Source organism: Apus apus, chromosome 13 (assembly GCF_020740795.1).
Source record: "Apus apus isolate bApuApu2 chromosome 13, bApuApu2.pri.cur, whole genome shotgun sequence".
Taxonomy (NCBI): Eukaryota; Metazoa; Chordata; class Aves; order Apodiformes; family Apodidae; genus Apus; species Apus apus.
In genome coordinates, this window is record NC_067294.1 from 12748478 (window position 1) to 12763500 (window position 15023).

General features: G+C 38.6%; 1 protein-coding gene across 1 annotated transcript; it reads left to right on the forward strand.

The window, feature by feature from the left end:
* The first annotated feature begins 59 nt into the window (after positions 1–59).
* Positions 60–13350, forward strand: HMMR (hyaluronan mediated motility receptor). The gene is made up of 17 exons (XM_051631526.1): positions 60–114; positions 1153–1251; positions 1811–1887; positions 2666–2746; positions 3463–3651; positions 3955–4041; positions 4532–4632; positions 5830–5904; positions 6915–7093; positions 7722–7870; positions 8180–8394; positions 8967–9083; positions 9870–10028; positions 11548–11700; positions 11805–11904; positions 12116–12292; positions 12770–13350. Exons 1-17 carry the CDS (start codon positions 69–71, stop codon positions 12956–12958), a joined length of 2193 nt encoding a protein of 730 aa, XP_051487486.1. The 5' UTR covers positions 60–68; the 3' UTR covers positions 12959–13350.
* The last annotated feature ends 1673 nt before the right edge of the window (positions 13351–15023 follow it).

Consider the following 15023-nt stretch of genomic DNA (forward strand, 5'->3'; position numbering starts at 1 on the left):
TGGCTGCCCGCGGCGCGTGCTGCCTTTGAATTGCTGAGGCGGCGGCGCGCGGGGCCGTGTCCGCAGCCATGGCCTTCGCCAGGGCCCCGCTCCGCCGCTTCAACGAGCCCGCTGGTACGTGCCCGCCCGGGGGAGGGGGGGACACGGCCCTTCGCGGGGCCCGCAGGGGGAAGGGGCACCGCGGGGGGCTGCCTCAGTGGGGCCCCCATCCTCTTGCCTGCGCTCTCTCTGAGGCGGTGAGTGGGCCTGCCGCCCTGCGTAGGAGTCTGCTTGTGAGGAAAGAGCAGTGCGGCTTTGCCTCAGAAGCTGGTCGTAGGTAAACATGAACTAAATACAGCGTTCAGAATATATATATATAGTATATGGTGACAGTGACTTGCTAGCCTGCCGGCGCGGGGATAGCAAACACGACAAGCACAGAGCTGCTCACAGCTGAGCGCTGCAGGGACTTTCTCGTGTCCAGGTTTCTCGAAACGGTTTCGCACAAACATTTCTGGCTGTAGCCGAGCGCTTCTCTGCCCCTGCCCTGCGGTCAGATAGTAAGTGGAGTTGCTCTCTTTTGTAGAAAGATGGGGTGAGTAGATAAGCGTTTGCTGGGCTTGAGGCCGCCTCTCTATAATAATTGCCTGAAGAATTTTTAGCTGTTTTGTTCTTGTCTATCAACTTTTCAATAAGATTTTAAGTAACTTATTAGATCTTCGGAGAAAGAGCTTGGCATTAAATACCATCTAAGTAGTCGCTTCAAAAATGGAATATGTTTGAAAGAAGTGAACTTTGCTTTTTATGTTTTAACACTTCAGGGTGGCTTTTTCACTGACTGGCATTAAGATCCTATATCCATTTGGGTTTTTTCTTTATGGGAGTTAATGTACTGCTATCCTTAATAAGATGCCTTGCAATATTGGACATGTAAATGATAGTTTCCAGTTTCATTAGCAGTTGAATAATTCAACACTTTTCCTCACAATGTGTGCTATGTAGGCTTGTCGTGTTTATGGGGGGGAGGAGAAGAACTGAGACTCGAGTTCTTGGCTGTTTGGGGTTTTGTAAGATGTTTTATCTTAAATGTATTACCAGTCTCAACTTGTTGAAGTTGAAAACCCTGTAATTAACATGAATAGTTCTCTGCTGTTCTGAATATCTCATTTCTAGTATATGCTCCCCTGCAAGCATCCTGTGATGTTAAATCTTCAGATACACTGAAAAGTTCTCTGTCCTCTGCAACATGTCAGCGGGTTAGGAAACACAAGAGTAAGTAGTTTTAAAAGTTGAAAAACAACAATGGTATGGTGTCTTTGAATGCTACAATTTTCTGGTGCAGGGGCTCACTGCCCACCTCCCAGCCCCAGAGGGTACCAGCTGTGAAAACATGTCTAACTGAATCTTCTGGAAATAACTTTGTATGTAACTTAAGCCAATTAGATGGACCCCTGGAGAGCAAATAAATGATTTAACTATACATTAACCTTGTTTTTCATTATATTTTGATGAGTTTTTCAGATATAAATCATTCCTTAGTTAAAAACAGAGAGCATGGATCTGACCGGTGGGGGGGAAAGTTGGCAGAAGCTGATTTCTTTAAACTGGCTGTCATATGGGAGTCTCTCTCTAAACTCTGTCAAGTGCCCAGATGACTAATATTGAGCTACCTGACTGCAGTAAGGAAATTGTGTTGTGGATAGTCTAATAATCAGAAGAGGTTCAGGTTTTTGTATCAAGTCCATTAACCTTGTTTAGTTGGGTTAAATTTTTCTCACTGTGTGTATGCACACCCTCTTCTTTCACCTTTATTTTCTATGTCCTTCTGCAGGTGAGACAAGTCTGAGCAGTGAGAAGACTGCACCTACTCCTGTGGCTGGAAGGAGACTGGCATCTCTTGGATCAACAGTAAGACTCCTCTGTGGTGCCTGTAGCACTGTTCAATTCCAGCTAAATCTCACTGTGATTACCTAAATCATGTAGCCCCTTTATACAATTCCTATTAAGCTACATAGGTAAACTATGAAACAAGATTGTGCTTTTGTTTCTTAGTAATTAATGAGGAAAAAAATAATTGCAGCATTTTTGGGAGTCACCCGGTGATTAGTCATGACAACAGAGTAGCTTGTTGCCTCTGGTGTTACAATACTGGGTGCATCTTGCTCACTGTGTACTTCAGGCATGGCTGCCTCTTTTTAAGAAGGTCCTGTTCCTGATGATATAAGGTTGGCAGGAAAGAAACCTGGCAGTAAAAGTGCAATGTGTGAGGACATTGAATTAAGTTGCATAGGTTAACAAGCTGAAAAATTATTACTCTGAGTTAGTAGTTAAGTTTACTGGTATTCATGATGTAGGACAAAATTCTGCAAAGCTGTGGTTAAGAGATTAAAGTGTTTTTGGTAGAGTTTAGGGAGTATTTATGTCTCAAACTTTACTAATCTCCTTTCTGTCACAATGCTTATGAGCTGTCCATTCATAGTATCATTTTTGAGAAAATAAAATGGTAAAACCAATCCTAACCTGAGACTTGTCTGCCTTGTGTGGGGGAAGAAATGTGGTTTGTTTTGTGTGTATCTTAACTGTTTTTTCTATATGAAGGCACCCATTCTTATGTTTTACTGTGTTGTTAAGCTAATAAGGAGCTAGATGTGAGTTGAAGTATTTCTAATACATCTGTTTTTAATAGCCAGCTAATGGGAATCTGAAGCCTAAAAAAGATATTATCCTTATGAAAGAGAAAAAGAAACAGAAGGCACTGGAGAAGGAGGTATGAATACATTATGTGAATGCAATATTGTAATAAGTTGCCCACTAAAGATAATAAAAAGTAAAATCTGGTAAAATTAGCCTCTTACATATGTAGCATGCAAGTAGTTTGCAAGCAGCTTGTGCACAGCAGAGATCATCAAATGGTTTGGTGTGTAGAAAACATGAGGTTTATTAATGGAATTACATTTATTCCTACTTAGAGTGAACAGCTATGCAGCCAGCCTATTTCTTCAAAAAAGGAAGACCCAAGGTTCTGTGCTGTCTACCCCTGTTCTATTTAACTGCTGAAATTTTTGCTTACTAACTGACACAATTAAAAAGTTTTTGGGTTAATGTTTTAAATATAATTTTTATGTAATAGTTTATGCCTTGAGTTTCATATGTCACTTTCTGTACCACAGCCAAAGAGGAGAGTTGGCTTCTGTTGAAAGTTGAAGCAAAGACTATTCCAACTTTAACGTGTTGTGTTGACTTAGTAGCATAAAATAAGGCAGATAAAATGCTAGGACTGCAAATTTGTGTGTGTAATAATAGAGAATTGTGGTGATGCTGTTATCTCCTTGCCTGTGCATGACAGTGTTTAAGATAAGTATTCTGAATGAAAATTAATGCAGTTTGAATTCTTAGCCTCTCCAATAAAACAACAGGCATTAATTAGTGATGTTGTTTAAGAATAAAAATAATAGGAAATAAAGCAAAAACCTCTTGTTTTAGATTCGTGCATTAGTGAGAGAGCGTGGAGAGCAGGATAAAAAGCTTCAAGCTTTGGATGAGGATTTTGTGAAGACAGAAGCAAAGCTGAATGCTGCAGTTCAGGAAAAAACCTCTCTCTTGGCAAATGTTGCTTGCCTAAAAAAACAGCTTCTGGAACTAACAAGAACCAATGAATTACTAAAGTCAAAGGTAATTGAACAAATGTGTATTTGCTTTACTTTTGCTGCTGTTAAGCTTTGTGGGCAGGAGGAAGCTTTAGCTGCTGATTGGCATATTTCACATCTTTTGTGCCCCTTCATTGACACAGGACAGAGCACATTTGGTTGGGGATCTTGTGTGCTTCTGTCTCAAGACAGAAGCAGACCTGCTAACATCATCAAGAATGGGCAGAGATCAGTGTTGTGCGTGGGAGGGGGACGCTGCTAAAATGTTATGATGAGTAATTCTTAGGAAGGAGTTATGCATAGAGGTTTTGTATTCATCTCTAATCAGCTGTCTGAAGATGGTGTGCAGAAGAAAATGAGCAGCCTGTGCATGGAGTTAATGAAGCTCAGAAACCAGAGAGATGCTAAAGAAAAGGTATGACCATTTGCACTGCACAGGATAGTAATTCTGAGCTCTTCAGGCACAGACAAGGCAGGGCTTACAGTAGAACTGCATATTGTGATTTGTTGCTGTCCTTAACTCTATGTTCTGTAGAGTGAAAATAAGAAAGAAAGATGAAATATTCTTTGGTGTTGATGAGTATATCTGAGTTCAAGTTAGAAAGCCTGAAAATACTTTTATTACAATACCAGTCTTGGTAATACTATTAATTTCTTTGAAAGCCAGTGGTCCTAAGTATAGTTTGAAGTTTTTATGCATGTTGGTGTTTTTCAGGTGATGGTTGTTTTAACAGATGGCTGGTATCTGGGGTACTCTGAATCACATTTAGCATACTAGCAAGTGCTAGCATTAACTTCATTATTATTTAATTTCTGTTTGTTTTACTTTGTTGTTCTGTCTCTTAGACAGTAGATTTTTCTTACTGAATCTCATTTTCATGGTAGTAATTGTCTTTTTTTCAAAGACTGCACTTGCAAAGCAGGAAAACATGGAAATGAAGCTGCAGGAAGTACAAAGGAATCTAGAGCATTCAAAAGGAAAAGTAGCACAATTAGAAGAAAAACTGTAAGTAATAAGGAATATAATTTACTTATGTGACCTTTTATTGATGACCTTCTAAGCTGTGCTTGCATGCCTATTACTTAGAATAAGCATGTAGTTTGGGAAAAATAGAGGGTGCCTCCTAAATGCCAAGGGACAGAAATTATCCGTGTGGTGCTTTGGAATAAATTTGATGGAACAAAACTTCAGAAACTGCTGTGTTAGAAAATGAACATTGTTCTTCTAGTGTGTTTAACCTTTTTGCAGTAAACAAAGCTAATAATTTCAACCTTTTGTCTTCAAGTGTGGCATTGGTGGAGTTTTCTTGGGTGTGGGATAGGAAGCCATGTATAACAAGAAAAGAACGGTTGTGTATCTTGGAGCAAGAGGTTCATGTAGATTGGATGTTTCAGTGTGTGGCCCTTTAGGCTATCAAGTCAGGAACAAGTGAGAATAAAAGTGTTGGATCTGGAGTTTAAATTGTAATTCAGTAGCCAGGCACTTGACTAAGATTTGACTATCACTTGTGTGTTCTCCAGTTAAGTGTTCTGAAGAGCAGTTGTTGTGCCTTCCAAGTTGCTTCACGGTAGCCACATTGTTTGAAGAAGGGCAACTGCAAATTGTCTTGGCAGAAGCAGCTCCATGTAAGGAGTTCCAAATCAACAGTCTGTGTTCATCCCAAATAATGCAACTTGCTGCACAGGAGCAGTGAACTAACTTAGACTATTTCTGAGTATGTCAACATAAGAAGGGTGAACTTCAAGTCAGATTTCTACATCAGTTTTGCATGATCAGCACTGTATCATCCCTATTATGCATTCTGCATTTTCTTAACAGCCAAGTGCTCAAATATGAGCAGAGTTATGGTAGTTAAATTACAGTTAAAACACACAAAGCTAAGGCTGCAGGTAGTGCAAATCACAAAAGGAGGCAATGATATTTTGTCTAGCTAGTCTACCTGTTCTAGCATACTTGCTTGTGGCAGAATATGGCTCAGCATCTTTACTGCAAATGAGAACACCATGTGGAGCAAGTATCAAAACAGGTTAGATTCACCTCCTAGAGCTAACCCCAGTTTGTCTGCCGAGCTGGACTATGACAAGTAGGTAGTACTACTAAGGAATGAGGTTTTATTTCTACTTGTTTACCTGTAAACAAATAGGTCACAATTAGCCTTTAATTTTTTAAAATATAAGCATTGTGAAAAACTCTTTGTTTTAGGTCTGCTTCTGAGAGAGAGAAAGTTGAAGAGAAGTCTGACACTGAAAAACTCCTGGAATATATCACAGAGCTCAGGTAAAAAACAAGTTACTTGAATTGGATTATGTGAGTTAAAGGGCAGTAAAACTAAGCCTTGTTTATGACTGGTGAAGTAGACTCTTGGCATCAATTCTGTTTATCAGTGTTCAAATAGAAGAGGGACAAGAAATCAGGTATTGTTACACTCAGTAGCTAAGAGTCTTAAGACATTATTTTAATTATCTTTCTTAATATCTCTGTTTTTCTGGGCTAAGAAATAATCTGGTAAAGTTTTGTATTGGGGTCCCAAAAGCATGTTTTCAGTCTCAGTTATTTGTACATAAATCAAACTAAAATCTGTTTGCTCTAAGGTACTGGTAGTAATGCTTTTTAGTCTTCATATGTGAAACAGTGCACAGTAGGGCAGAAAAACCTCTCACTTCTGGCTTCCCATGACATTTGCAATACTCTGATTTGCCCTTGAGTTGTGATCAATGAAGTGTGTGTAAGAACTGGTCTGATTCTAAAAATTACTAATCTAGTCCTTTGTAACTGATGGCAACTAACCAATCTTCACAGTAATGTGTCCCTAGCTCAGAACAGGGTGAAAATACAAAAGTACTTAAAATTAACTAGGTCACTCTTAATCCCCCTGCACCACTGTCAATTTACTCATTAACTGGCCATGTACCTTAAGATTCTGTTAGTTCTTGTCAAACTTGTTTTATTCATGTGTATGCTTTGCTGTCAAAACTAAAACAAAAAACTAAAACTAAAAACAATGGGTGGAGCAGTCATCTAAACGAATTCTGGTGACTAATTCTGTTTTAATCAAACCATAATATTGTGTGATTGTAGTGGATTCTTGAAAAATAAAGCATCAGTGTTGAAATAAATACCTTTTACTTTTAATGAAAATGTCTTATTGTGCAAAAACTTGTCTGGGAAGGCAGGTGAAGGCAGTTTTCCAGTTGGAAGACAACAGTCCTAAGCACTCTTCCTTTGTATTGAAGTACAAGCTTTTGGAGAAATTCAGTGGTAACAAATACCTGAGTTTTCTCTTGCAGCACTGTTGCAGATACAGTTGAGAAATACAAACTAGATGTTGCTCAGATGGAGGAGACACTCAGAAAAAAAGACCAAGATGTGAGGATTGTGACTGAGAAGCTCAAAACAAAAGAGGAAGAATCACTTCAACTGATAAAAGAACTTAATGAAAAGTGTCAGTTGCTTGAACAAGAAAAAGGTAACTGTTGGTGCTGATATGCTGCTGTTCACTTATGTGGTATCACTGATGTGCCTTCAAGCGTCTCAAATAGGTTTGTTCAAAAATGTCAATTTAGACAGGTTTGTTCCAAGTGAAGTCATGTCTCTGAGCAACAGCTGAAACCAGCTAGGCATATTTCAAAAAGTATGGAAACTACCTTGAATCTGACATCAGTTAAGTCTAAATTTGGAATTCCATGGATAGTTAAGAAATTATAATTGTTTACCTAGTAAGAAGGACTTCTAAACTGAAAGGTGAACACAAATTACTTTTGGTTATTCTTCACTGAGAAGCAGTATCATATTGTCTCAACCTGCTGTTAGCAGCTTGTGCACAAGTTAATTGAGATGATTTTGATGAAGGCTAATTCCTTGACCCAAAGATTCCTGCTGTTAATGTGATTTTTGGAGTGGTGTACTCAAAGAATGTTGAGGAATTTACAGTTTCAAGATGGGGTTTTGGTTTGTTGTTGGTTTTTGTTGTGTGTTTTTTTTCCCTTGCCTAGTGTAACTTTAAAGCTGGAATGGTAGTACCATGAAAAGTATGTGTGCAGTTCTTTGAGGATAGAGAACAGAATTTGTATTGTATTAACAATTCCTCTATGCAGAGAAAGAATTGTCTGAGAGCAGAGGAAAATTCCTGAATATGAATGCTGACATAGAGGACCTGAAAAAAAGAATTAGCTTAGAAGAACAAAAGCACCAAACACTACTTCAGAAACATGAAGAGATGGTGTCTCAGCTGCAGCAAGAGAAGGTAAATATTGACTACAGGTTAGTGCAAAAATAGACTAACCCCAACAACTGGTGCTAAAAGTTCAGATTTTTCTTAGCTGTGAGATTGCTGCATTAAAAATCCTCTGATCTGTAGAGGGGACAAGTGGGTGCTGGTTGTCAGGAACTGTGTGGTCCAATACCTCTGAGCATTGCAGCTGGTGAGGTGGGTGCTTTGGTCCTTCCTATAGGTTTGATCTTATTATTGTGCTTTAAAGTGCCAACACTGTAAAATAGTCTCTAATATCTAAAAAAGTACTAGTTTCTATATCTGTGACACTTTGGCATGCAGGAGTCATCTGCATCCATGCACCAGAAGTTACAAGAGTTTCAAGATGAGGTGACACGTGAGAGACACATTCTTGAAGAAGAACTAAATGATACAATGAATGAGCTGAATAAATTACATGCTAAGGAGAAGAAAGCTGAGAAGCTGGTGAAGCGATTGGAACAAGAAATCAAATCGCAAGCCCTTGAACTGAAACAGATGGAAGAAAAGCTGAAAGGGTTTGTGGAATAAAATTTAATTCTAAAGTTCTCACAGGAAAAATGCTAGTTCAGTAGTATGAACAAAGCTTCTCAACCTAATTCAGGTTTTAAAGAGACCTGAACAACTGTCAATATATTTCTTGCTGGTTATTGATGGATAGTGATTAGATGTAATCCAGCAGTGTAACTTGAAAAACTTTTATGTTGTTTTAATTTAAGTTTTTTGTCAGCATGGTGACACTTGCTTGAAGTGCCAGTACTTGCTGAGAAGGGTAAGCTACATATTGTATGTATCTGTCTTAGAGAGGACCAAGGAAGATTTTCAATCAAGTTGCTTTTTCATTTTGTATTTTGGAAATTTATTACATGTTCCATCTATTCCATAGCTATCTTGGGAAATAGGGAAAAGGGGAAATGCTTAGTAAAATATGCTGTGAAGGTTGTGCTTAAACATTATACAAGTTATGTCAGAGAAGTTACTGGTTGATTGCAATTGCTGCCACTCCAAGCCTTCTGTACCTGATAACAGCATCTGATACTGTGTTCAGACACACTTATCTCCAGTGTGGAATGCTGGATTTTTCTTTCAGGAAGAATGCCGAGTTGGAGCAAATCAAGGAAATACACAGCAATGCTGTCTTGCAAATCCAAGAAAAGCACAGCAATACGTTGTGTAAACTGGGAGAGACTGTTGCTGATTTTGAAAGGTATTCAAGCTTCATTAAATTTTAGGACAGGGATTACGAGAAAATATGATGTTTATTCGTGTGCTTGAGTATTCAGCACTGTATGAGTATTGGTACAGTGCTGGAGAAAAGGATTTTTTGATGGAGTAATTGATGGCATAAGGAAATGGATTTACTACTTCTGAGTGCTAGTCAAGTGTAATTACATACTCAGTATCTAACTCAGGAAATTGAAATTTTTCTTTCCAAGTGTGGCAAATTAGCATAATCAAGTCGTCTTGAAAATCCATGAGTGTTGTAACTAGTTATGTCAGGTTTTTTTGCACTAAAATCTCTTGTAAAAATAGTTCTTTCTTAAACTCCAAACTTGCACTAATTTAGATTATTTGCCTGCAGATCTAGCTTAAAATATTCATGTTGTGGAAGAATTTAAAAAGTGAGACTATTGTTGCTAACTATGCAAGTGACTCAGGAAGAATCTGGTGGGTTATTTGCCAATGCAAGCTTAATTAAGTAGAGCTTTTAGTATGTAAAATAAGCTTCAGGTGAAGCAGGTCTCTTATGTTGAAAATTTTACCAAAATGTGAAAGGATCTACGTTGCAAAATTGTGTTACTGCTTATGGTCTTCTGGCAAGGGTGTTTTTTTGAACTTAGAGTTTATCTGTCAGAATACTGCCATATCTCTAAATCGTAAACATCTCTTAGACTTCTTAATGTGAGCTGGTATTGGTTTGGTAAGGCCTGAACATGTCCATCTGCCTTTTGTCTGAAAAAACAAGATGTTTTTATTTGCTTTGTAATACCAGGTACAAAAAGACCACGTCTGAAGAAATATACAGTCTTCAACTGGAGAAGACCTCTCTGCAAGAAGAAGTTGCCAACTTAAAAAAAACAGGCCAAGATAATCTAAAGCTGCTTCAGGAAGCAGAACATGCAAAAAATAAGGCAAAAGAAGAATGTGCAAGGTGCTAGACAGACCAACTTATACTTAAGCTAAAGAATACCAGCTAAAAATTGCTTTAAGTATAACATACCATGGTGCTCATGGTATTTGGTGTAAGCTTAAGTTTCTTCATTTTTTCAGCATAGAAGTTTGAAAATATTGACAGACAGAATTAATTTCTGTACACGTATGCATTGCAAAATTGGTCTATTCAATCAATTGCTTTGATTTCTTCCTTTATGTAGAACATATAGGAAAAGGAAAATGCTTAACTGAAATATGTTGGTATATTGTCTTTGGTTACAGTGACTGCTTCAAAAGCAGACAAATAATTACTGCAGAACTCAGGTTTTCCTGCTCTGAATCATGTCACCTCAAATTATGCTCTAAAGCAGATGGCAATTTACCATCCCTGAGTGCCCATGCTGCAAAGAGGTAAACAAAGGTGTTCTCTGTTAATTTGAAGCACCATAGTCTGCTGGTCAGTAGTAGTACCCAAGGAGTTGTCCTGGGCCACTAGCTGAGGATATTTCTCTGTCAGCAGCTTCAGGCTATATGGTCTTCCTTCCAGCTCACTGCACAGAGCATGAGAAAGGTCATTGTAGGCAAGTAACTGATCTGAAGAAGTGGGGGAGTTTGGTCTCCTCCAGGGTACAGTGTGCAGTCCCAGTGTTTAATCACCTGTATTTAGGCAGCTGTGGTAACTGACTCAGCATGAGTTGCATGCCAAAACATATTGTCTATGTGCTGTAAGGTATCCTTCCTCACTATTTTTCATCTAGTTCCTAGCTAGCTTTTGAAGTTGAAGCTGGATATAAGTCAGGCAGTATTAACCTTTTGAAATCTTGCGTGTGCATCAATTACTCAATTGCATGAGAAAGCTGGTTTTCTCAAACTGATTCAGCATTCCTGACTTACCCAACTCTCTCTGCTGACTTTTTAAATATAGCCAGTATAGTGATATTGCCCTTTGGACAAAGCTAACTTAATCCAGCTTATGTTAATACACTTGGACTGCTTTTTTTGCTTCCTTTCCACCTGCTTAATATTGCCACTGGTTTCCATTTGAGCTGGTAATAGAAGAACAGCTAAAGCTATTTCCTGTTAGCTTTGCTGTTTGTGTGACAGGGAAGGAGTTCTTAGTCTCCACCCAAGTGACAGAGTTTTAGAGCCCTCAAATACATCCACACTCAGCAGTCATGATTAAATTCTGCTTAAGCAGACTTCTGCATGTGAAGTCTAACAACTAAAATTGTTTTCCACTAGAACCTGCTGCCATTAAACAACCAGACATAAGAAACCATAATCTTTCCTTGCTTCAAAACCACTGCCTGTTTCATCATAGGAGAAGTAAAACATGTTGTAGCTTTTGGACTTGATTGTGTTCTGTGTTACTGTTGTGGTTGTGTAGCACTGTGGACACAAACCTTGATTTCAGTTTTTAGACTAACAGCTTTTCAATCTTAGTGACTAGTGTTTTCAGATGTAGAGTAGTGAAAAAAAAAATATGTAACGCTCATTAAGGATGGATTGTGTTTCAGGATGCTTTTAGAACTCCAGACAAAGCTTGCACTAAAAGAAGCAGAAATAGAGAGAACAAAAGAGTCTTATCTTGCTCAAGTGACTAACCTTCAGGAAAAACTTGGAGAGCAAACTGAAGATCTGAAAAGAGACCTTGAAGTGGAAAGATCCAGGTGACTTTGCTTTAACAGACCTCTTATAGCACATGTGTGTTTTAGTGTGAAGTAGTAGTGAGAGTTACCAATGAACATGATGCAACTCCACTTTTACTTTTTAGGAAAACCATAGATGAAGATGTCACCTCTAGCTTGAAAGAAGAGATAAAGACCTGGCGTAATCTATATGAAGATTTGTATAACAAAGCTAAGCCTTTTCAGGTGTGTTTTGAAATAGATGTGCAGTTAAATCAAGTTCTACTTTTGAGAGTTAAACATGTTATTTCCCATTCTAAGTCAGTTATCCTGCAGTGGTTTTCTAAGTTATTATCCCTTGAGCAAGATACCCCCAAACCAGTCTGTCTTTGTGAATTTCAGTTATTAAAAAGTGACATTTAATTTAAAGATGTCTAAAAGACTCTATGTATTTCAGCAACAACTAGATGCATTTGAAGCAGAGAAAAATGCACTTCTAAATGAGCATGGTGCAGCCCAAGAGGAACTGAATAAACTCAGTGATGCATATGCTAAACTACTTGGCCACCAGAACCAGAAGCAAAAAATCAAGCATGTAATGAAGTTGAAGGAAGAGAATACACACCTGAAGCAGGTTTGTTAGATGAAAAAGTCTATGAAGTTTCCGTGATTAGTTTTTGTTGTTCTAAATAGAGTAATGATGCAAGAGACTTGCTTTTTATGGTTAAATTTCCTGTAAGAGCCAGATTAGCAAAACCCACCAGCCTCCAGAAACAGTAAGACAATTGGCTCTGTTGTAAATGAATGATGGACAGAGGGATCACCAGTGCAAATACTCCTAATTTTATCTTGCTTGCTTTTCCTAGGGATTTTGGAGGTTCTAGATTTATAGAATTATCTGTTGATAGTTTCAGGCTACCATCTTGCTTGGTGTTACACAGCAATTATACAATAGTGCTTTCTCTGTATTTGTTTGGCTTGGGTTTGTTAATGGCACCAATAATTATGTAGGTCTGTGTTCAGCATTATTAAAAAAGGCTGCTTAAGTAAATGATAAAGCAGGCTTTTCTCCTGTTCTTTATCTACCTTGCAAGTATTATATTTTCTTTAGGATGTCTCCAAACTGCGTGCACTGCTAGCAAAGGAAAAGGCAAGCAGCAGAGACCTTCAGGAGCAGCTATATGCCATTCAGGGCATTAGGCGTTTTGATCCTTCCAAAGCTTTCCAGCATGATAGCAAGGAAAATATTCCTCCAAAAACTCCTTTAAAAGAAGGTAAGTTTACATATTGCTATAACTAGGTCCTTGTACCTCCTATACTTGGCAAAAGAGGGTATGACAGTCCTGCATAGCCTGCTGCTTTTGGGGATGGAAGGAGAATGGCATTGCTTGTCAGTTTCACAGCAGATGTTGGAAGACTGTGTTGATGGGGCACTAGCAGTGCACTGTTTGCTATTGCACTTTACAGCTCAGTTTCTTCTCACCTGACCTGAGCAGGTCCTAGGTCAGGTCAGACAACAGTATTTGTTAGGGAGGAAGAGGAAGGAGCAGGTTACAGAGCATTAGCCGGTTTGCATGATATTGCAAGATGTGAACTTGGTTAGCTTTGGGCTTATCCCCTACAACTTCCCTTCTGTCATACTGCTTAGATGTGGTAGCCCATCAGGTGATGGGCAGTGTCTCCTGCACAGGTGGCAAGGGTAAAAGTGGCTCAGGCAGAGGTCTGAGCCCTGCTCTTTTAGATGCCACCTGGCAGGACCTTAAAATGCTGTAGGTATTAAGGTAAGATGCAAATGGCCTGCAGATGCTGGTGGGGTGGAGGCAAAGATGACAAGAGCACTGGGGTGCACAAAGAGAAGTGCTATAGGAGGGAGCATGGGAGGGTATAGATCTTGCCCAGACCTTAATTTTGGAGTATTTTCCAGGATATGAAATTATAGTTTGCCTGTTTCTGTAGTATTGTGCCTTCTTGCCCCAGCAGACAAATGATTACTCAATGTGGTGGGAGCAGTAATGAAAAACCCAAACTTAGTAAGGTTTTTCCATTGCAGGTGATAAGAACAAAATGTAATCTCTTCTTAGTATTTAAAATAGCATAACTTGCCAATAAATTAATGGCCTGAAGAAGACTTCAGCAGACTACTTGCTCCAGGTGAACTTGGATGCTGTATATAATAATTAGTAGAGTACTAAATAAATGGTGTAAAATTACTTATTGTCAGAAAAACTACATTTGCATAGTCTTATTGAGAAGCCAGAGGTGAATGTGTGTTCCAGACTCCTGGTAACCTTGTTGCATTCTTGAATTTGAAAGTGTCCACTGTTTCAGTTCTTAGATGCTCTAGCTGTCTGGTACTGGTCAGAGCAGGGTAGGTTCAGAAAAGCACTGGAGAATAAGCGTGACAAATGAAATCTGAATTAATGAAAGATCATGTTTTCTCTTCTCTCACATTTACATGATGATGCTATATTACTTTTGTGCTTTATAGTTGTTTTAATACCAATGTCAGGAATGCTGCCATGAGACCCTTATTCCTCTGTGGCCTACGCAGTATAGAACCAATGTAGACAATAGAACTGTGTAGTTAGTCTTGAGATCTGTGTTCAGGACATGCTAAATTAAATCCTGGGGGTAGCTATTGCAGCTGTTGATCTTCAGAAGAGAATTTTCAGGTCAAACTCCATTTGACTCAGTCTGCCTACATGTTTGCATACTATGGCTAAGATCATTGTCTTAAGAGAAAGGTCTTTTATTATAGTATTAAAGTATTTTATTAATACTGTGCTTGAGGAATTCTTAAATTGTCTTTGTACCCACTATGCATGCTTTCATTGTACAGACTTGAATTTTGGCAAGGTGGAAATCTGTTTAACTGCATCTAAAATTAAATATCATTTTAGCAAAATAAAAATATTAAATACAAGACTTGGTCTATTTCTTTCACAGAACAGGGATAAAAACCAAAATCAAATGAACTAGAGTACTTGCCCTTAAATTCTTAGTACTAGTCTTCAATTTACACAACAAAGTGCAATGTCAGTCTACCATGAAAGCCTGTGTATTCTCTAATGCTACAGAAATAATTTAGCTGAACTGTACAGTATCTAAAACCTGCGGTTCCCTTCTCACTTTCTGTGAATTGGTCTTAATACAGAAGTTAAGGCTGGAACTTAAGCGACATGTGGAGCTCTGTTATTGCACCTACTGTTGTACTGCAGAGGGACAGTATCCATAGCTTAGTATTTGAAGTGCTTTGCCAGCTGTGCTGACAGGATAAGCCTGCGGAGACTAGTAACACTTGGAAAATGAGGTACCAAAAGTGCATACTAAGTTCAGGGAGAGGAATTGCTAGGTCTTTTCTCTTA

Bases quoted from the DNA above. Each gene is read 5' to 3' on its own strand.
- HMMR (XM_051631526.1), top strand. From the start codon at position 69: ATGGCCTTCGCCAGGGCCCCGCTCCGCCGCTTCAACGAGCCCGCTG. The intron at 8,395-8,966 runs GTTTGTGGAATA...TTTTTCTTTCAG, and splicing joins ATGGAAGAAAAGCTGAAAGG to GAAGAATGCCGAGTTGGAGC. The intron at 11,905-12,115 runs GTGTGTTTTGAA...TATGTATTTCAG, and splicing joins ACAAAGCTAAGCCTTTTCAG to CAACAACTAGATGCATTTGA.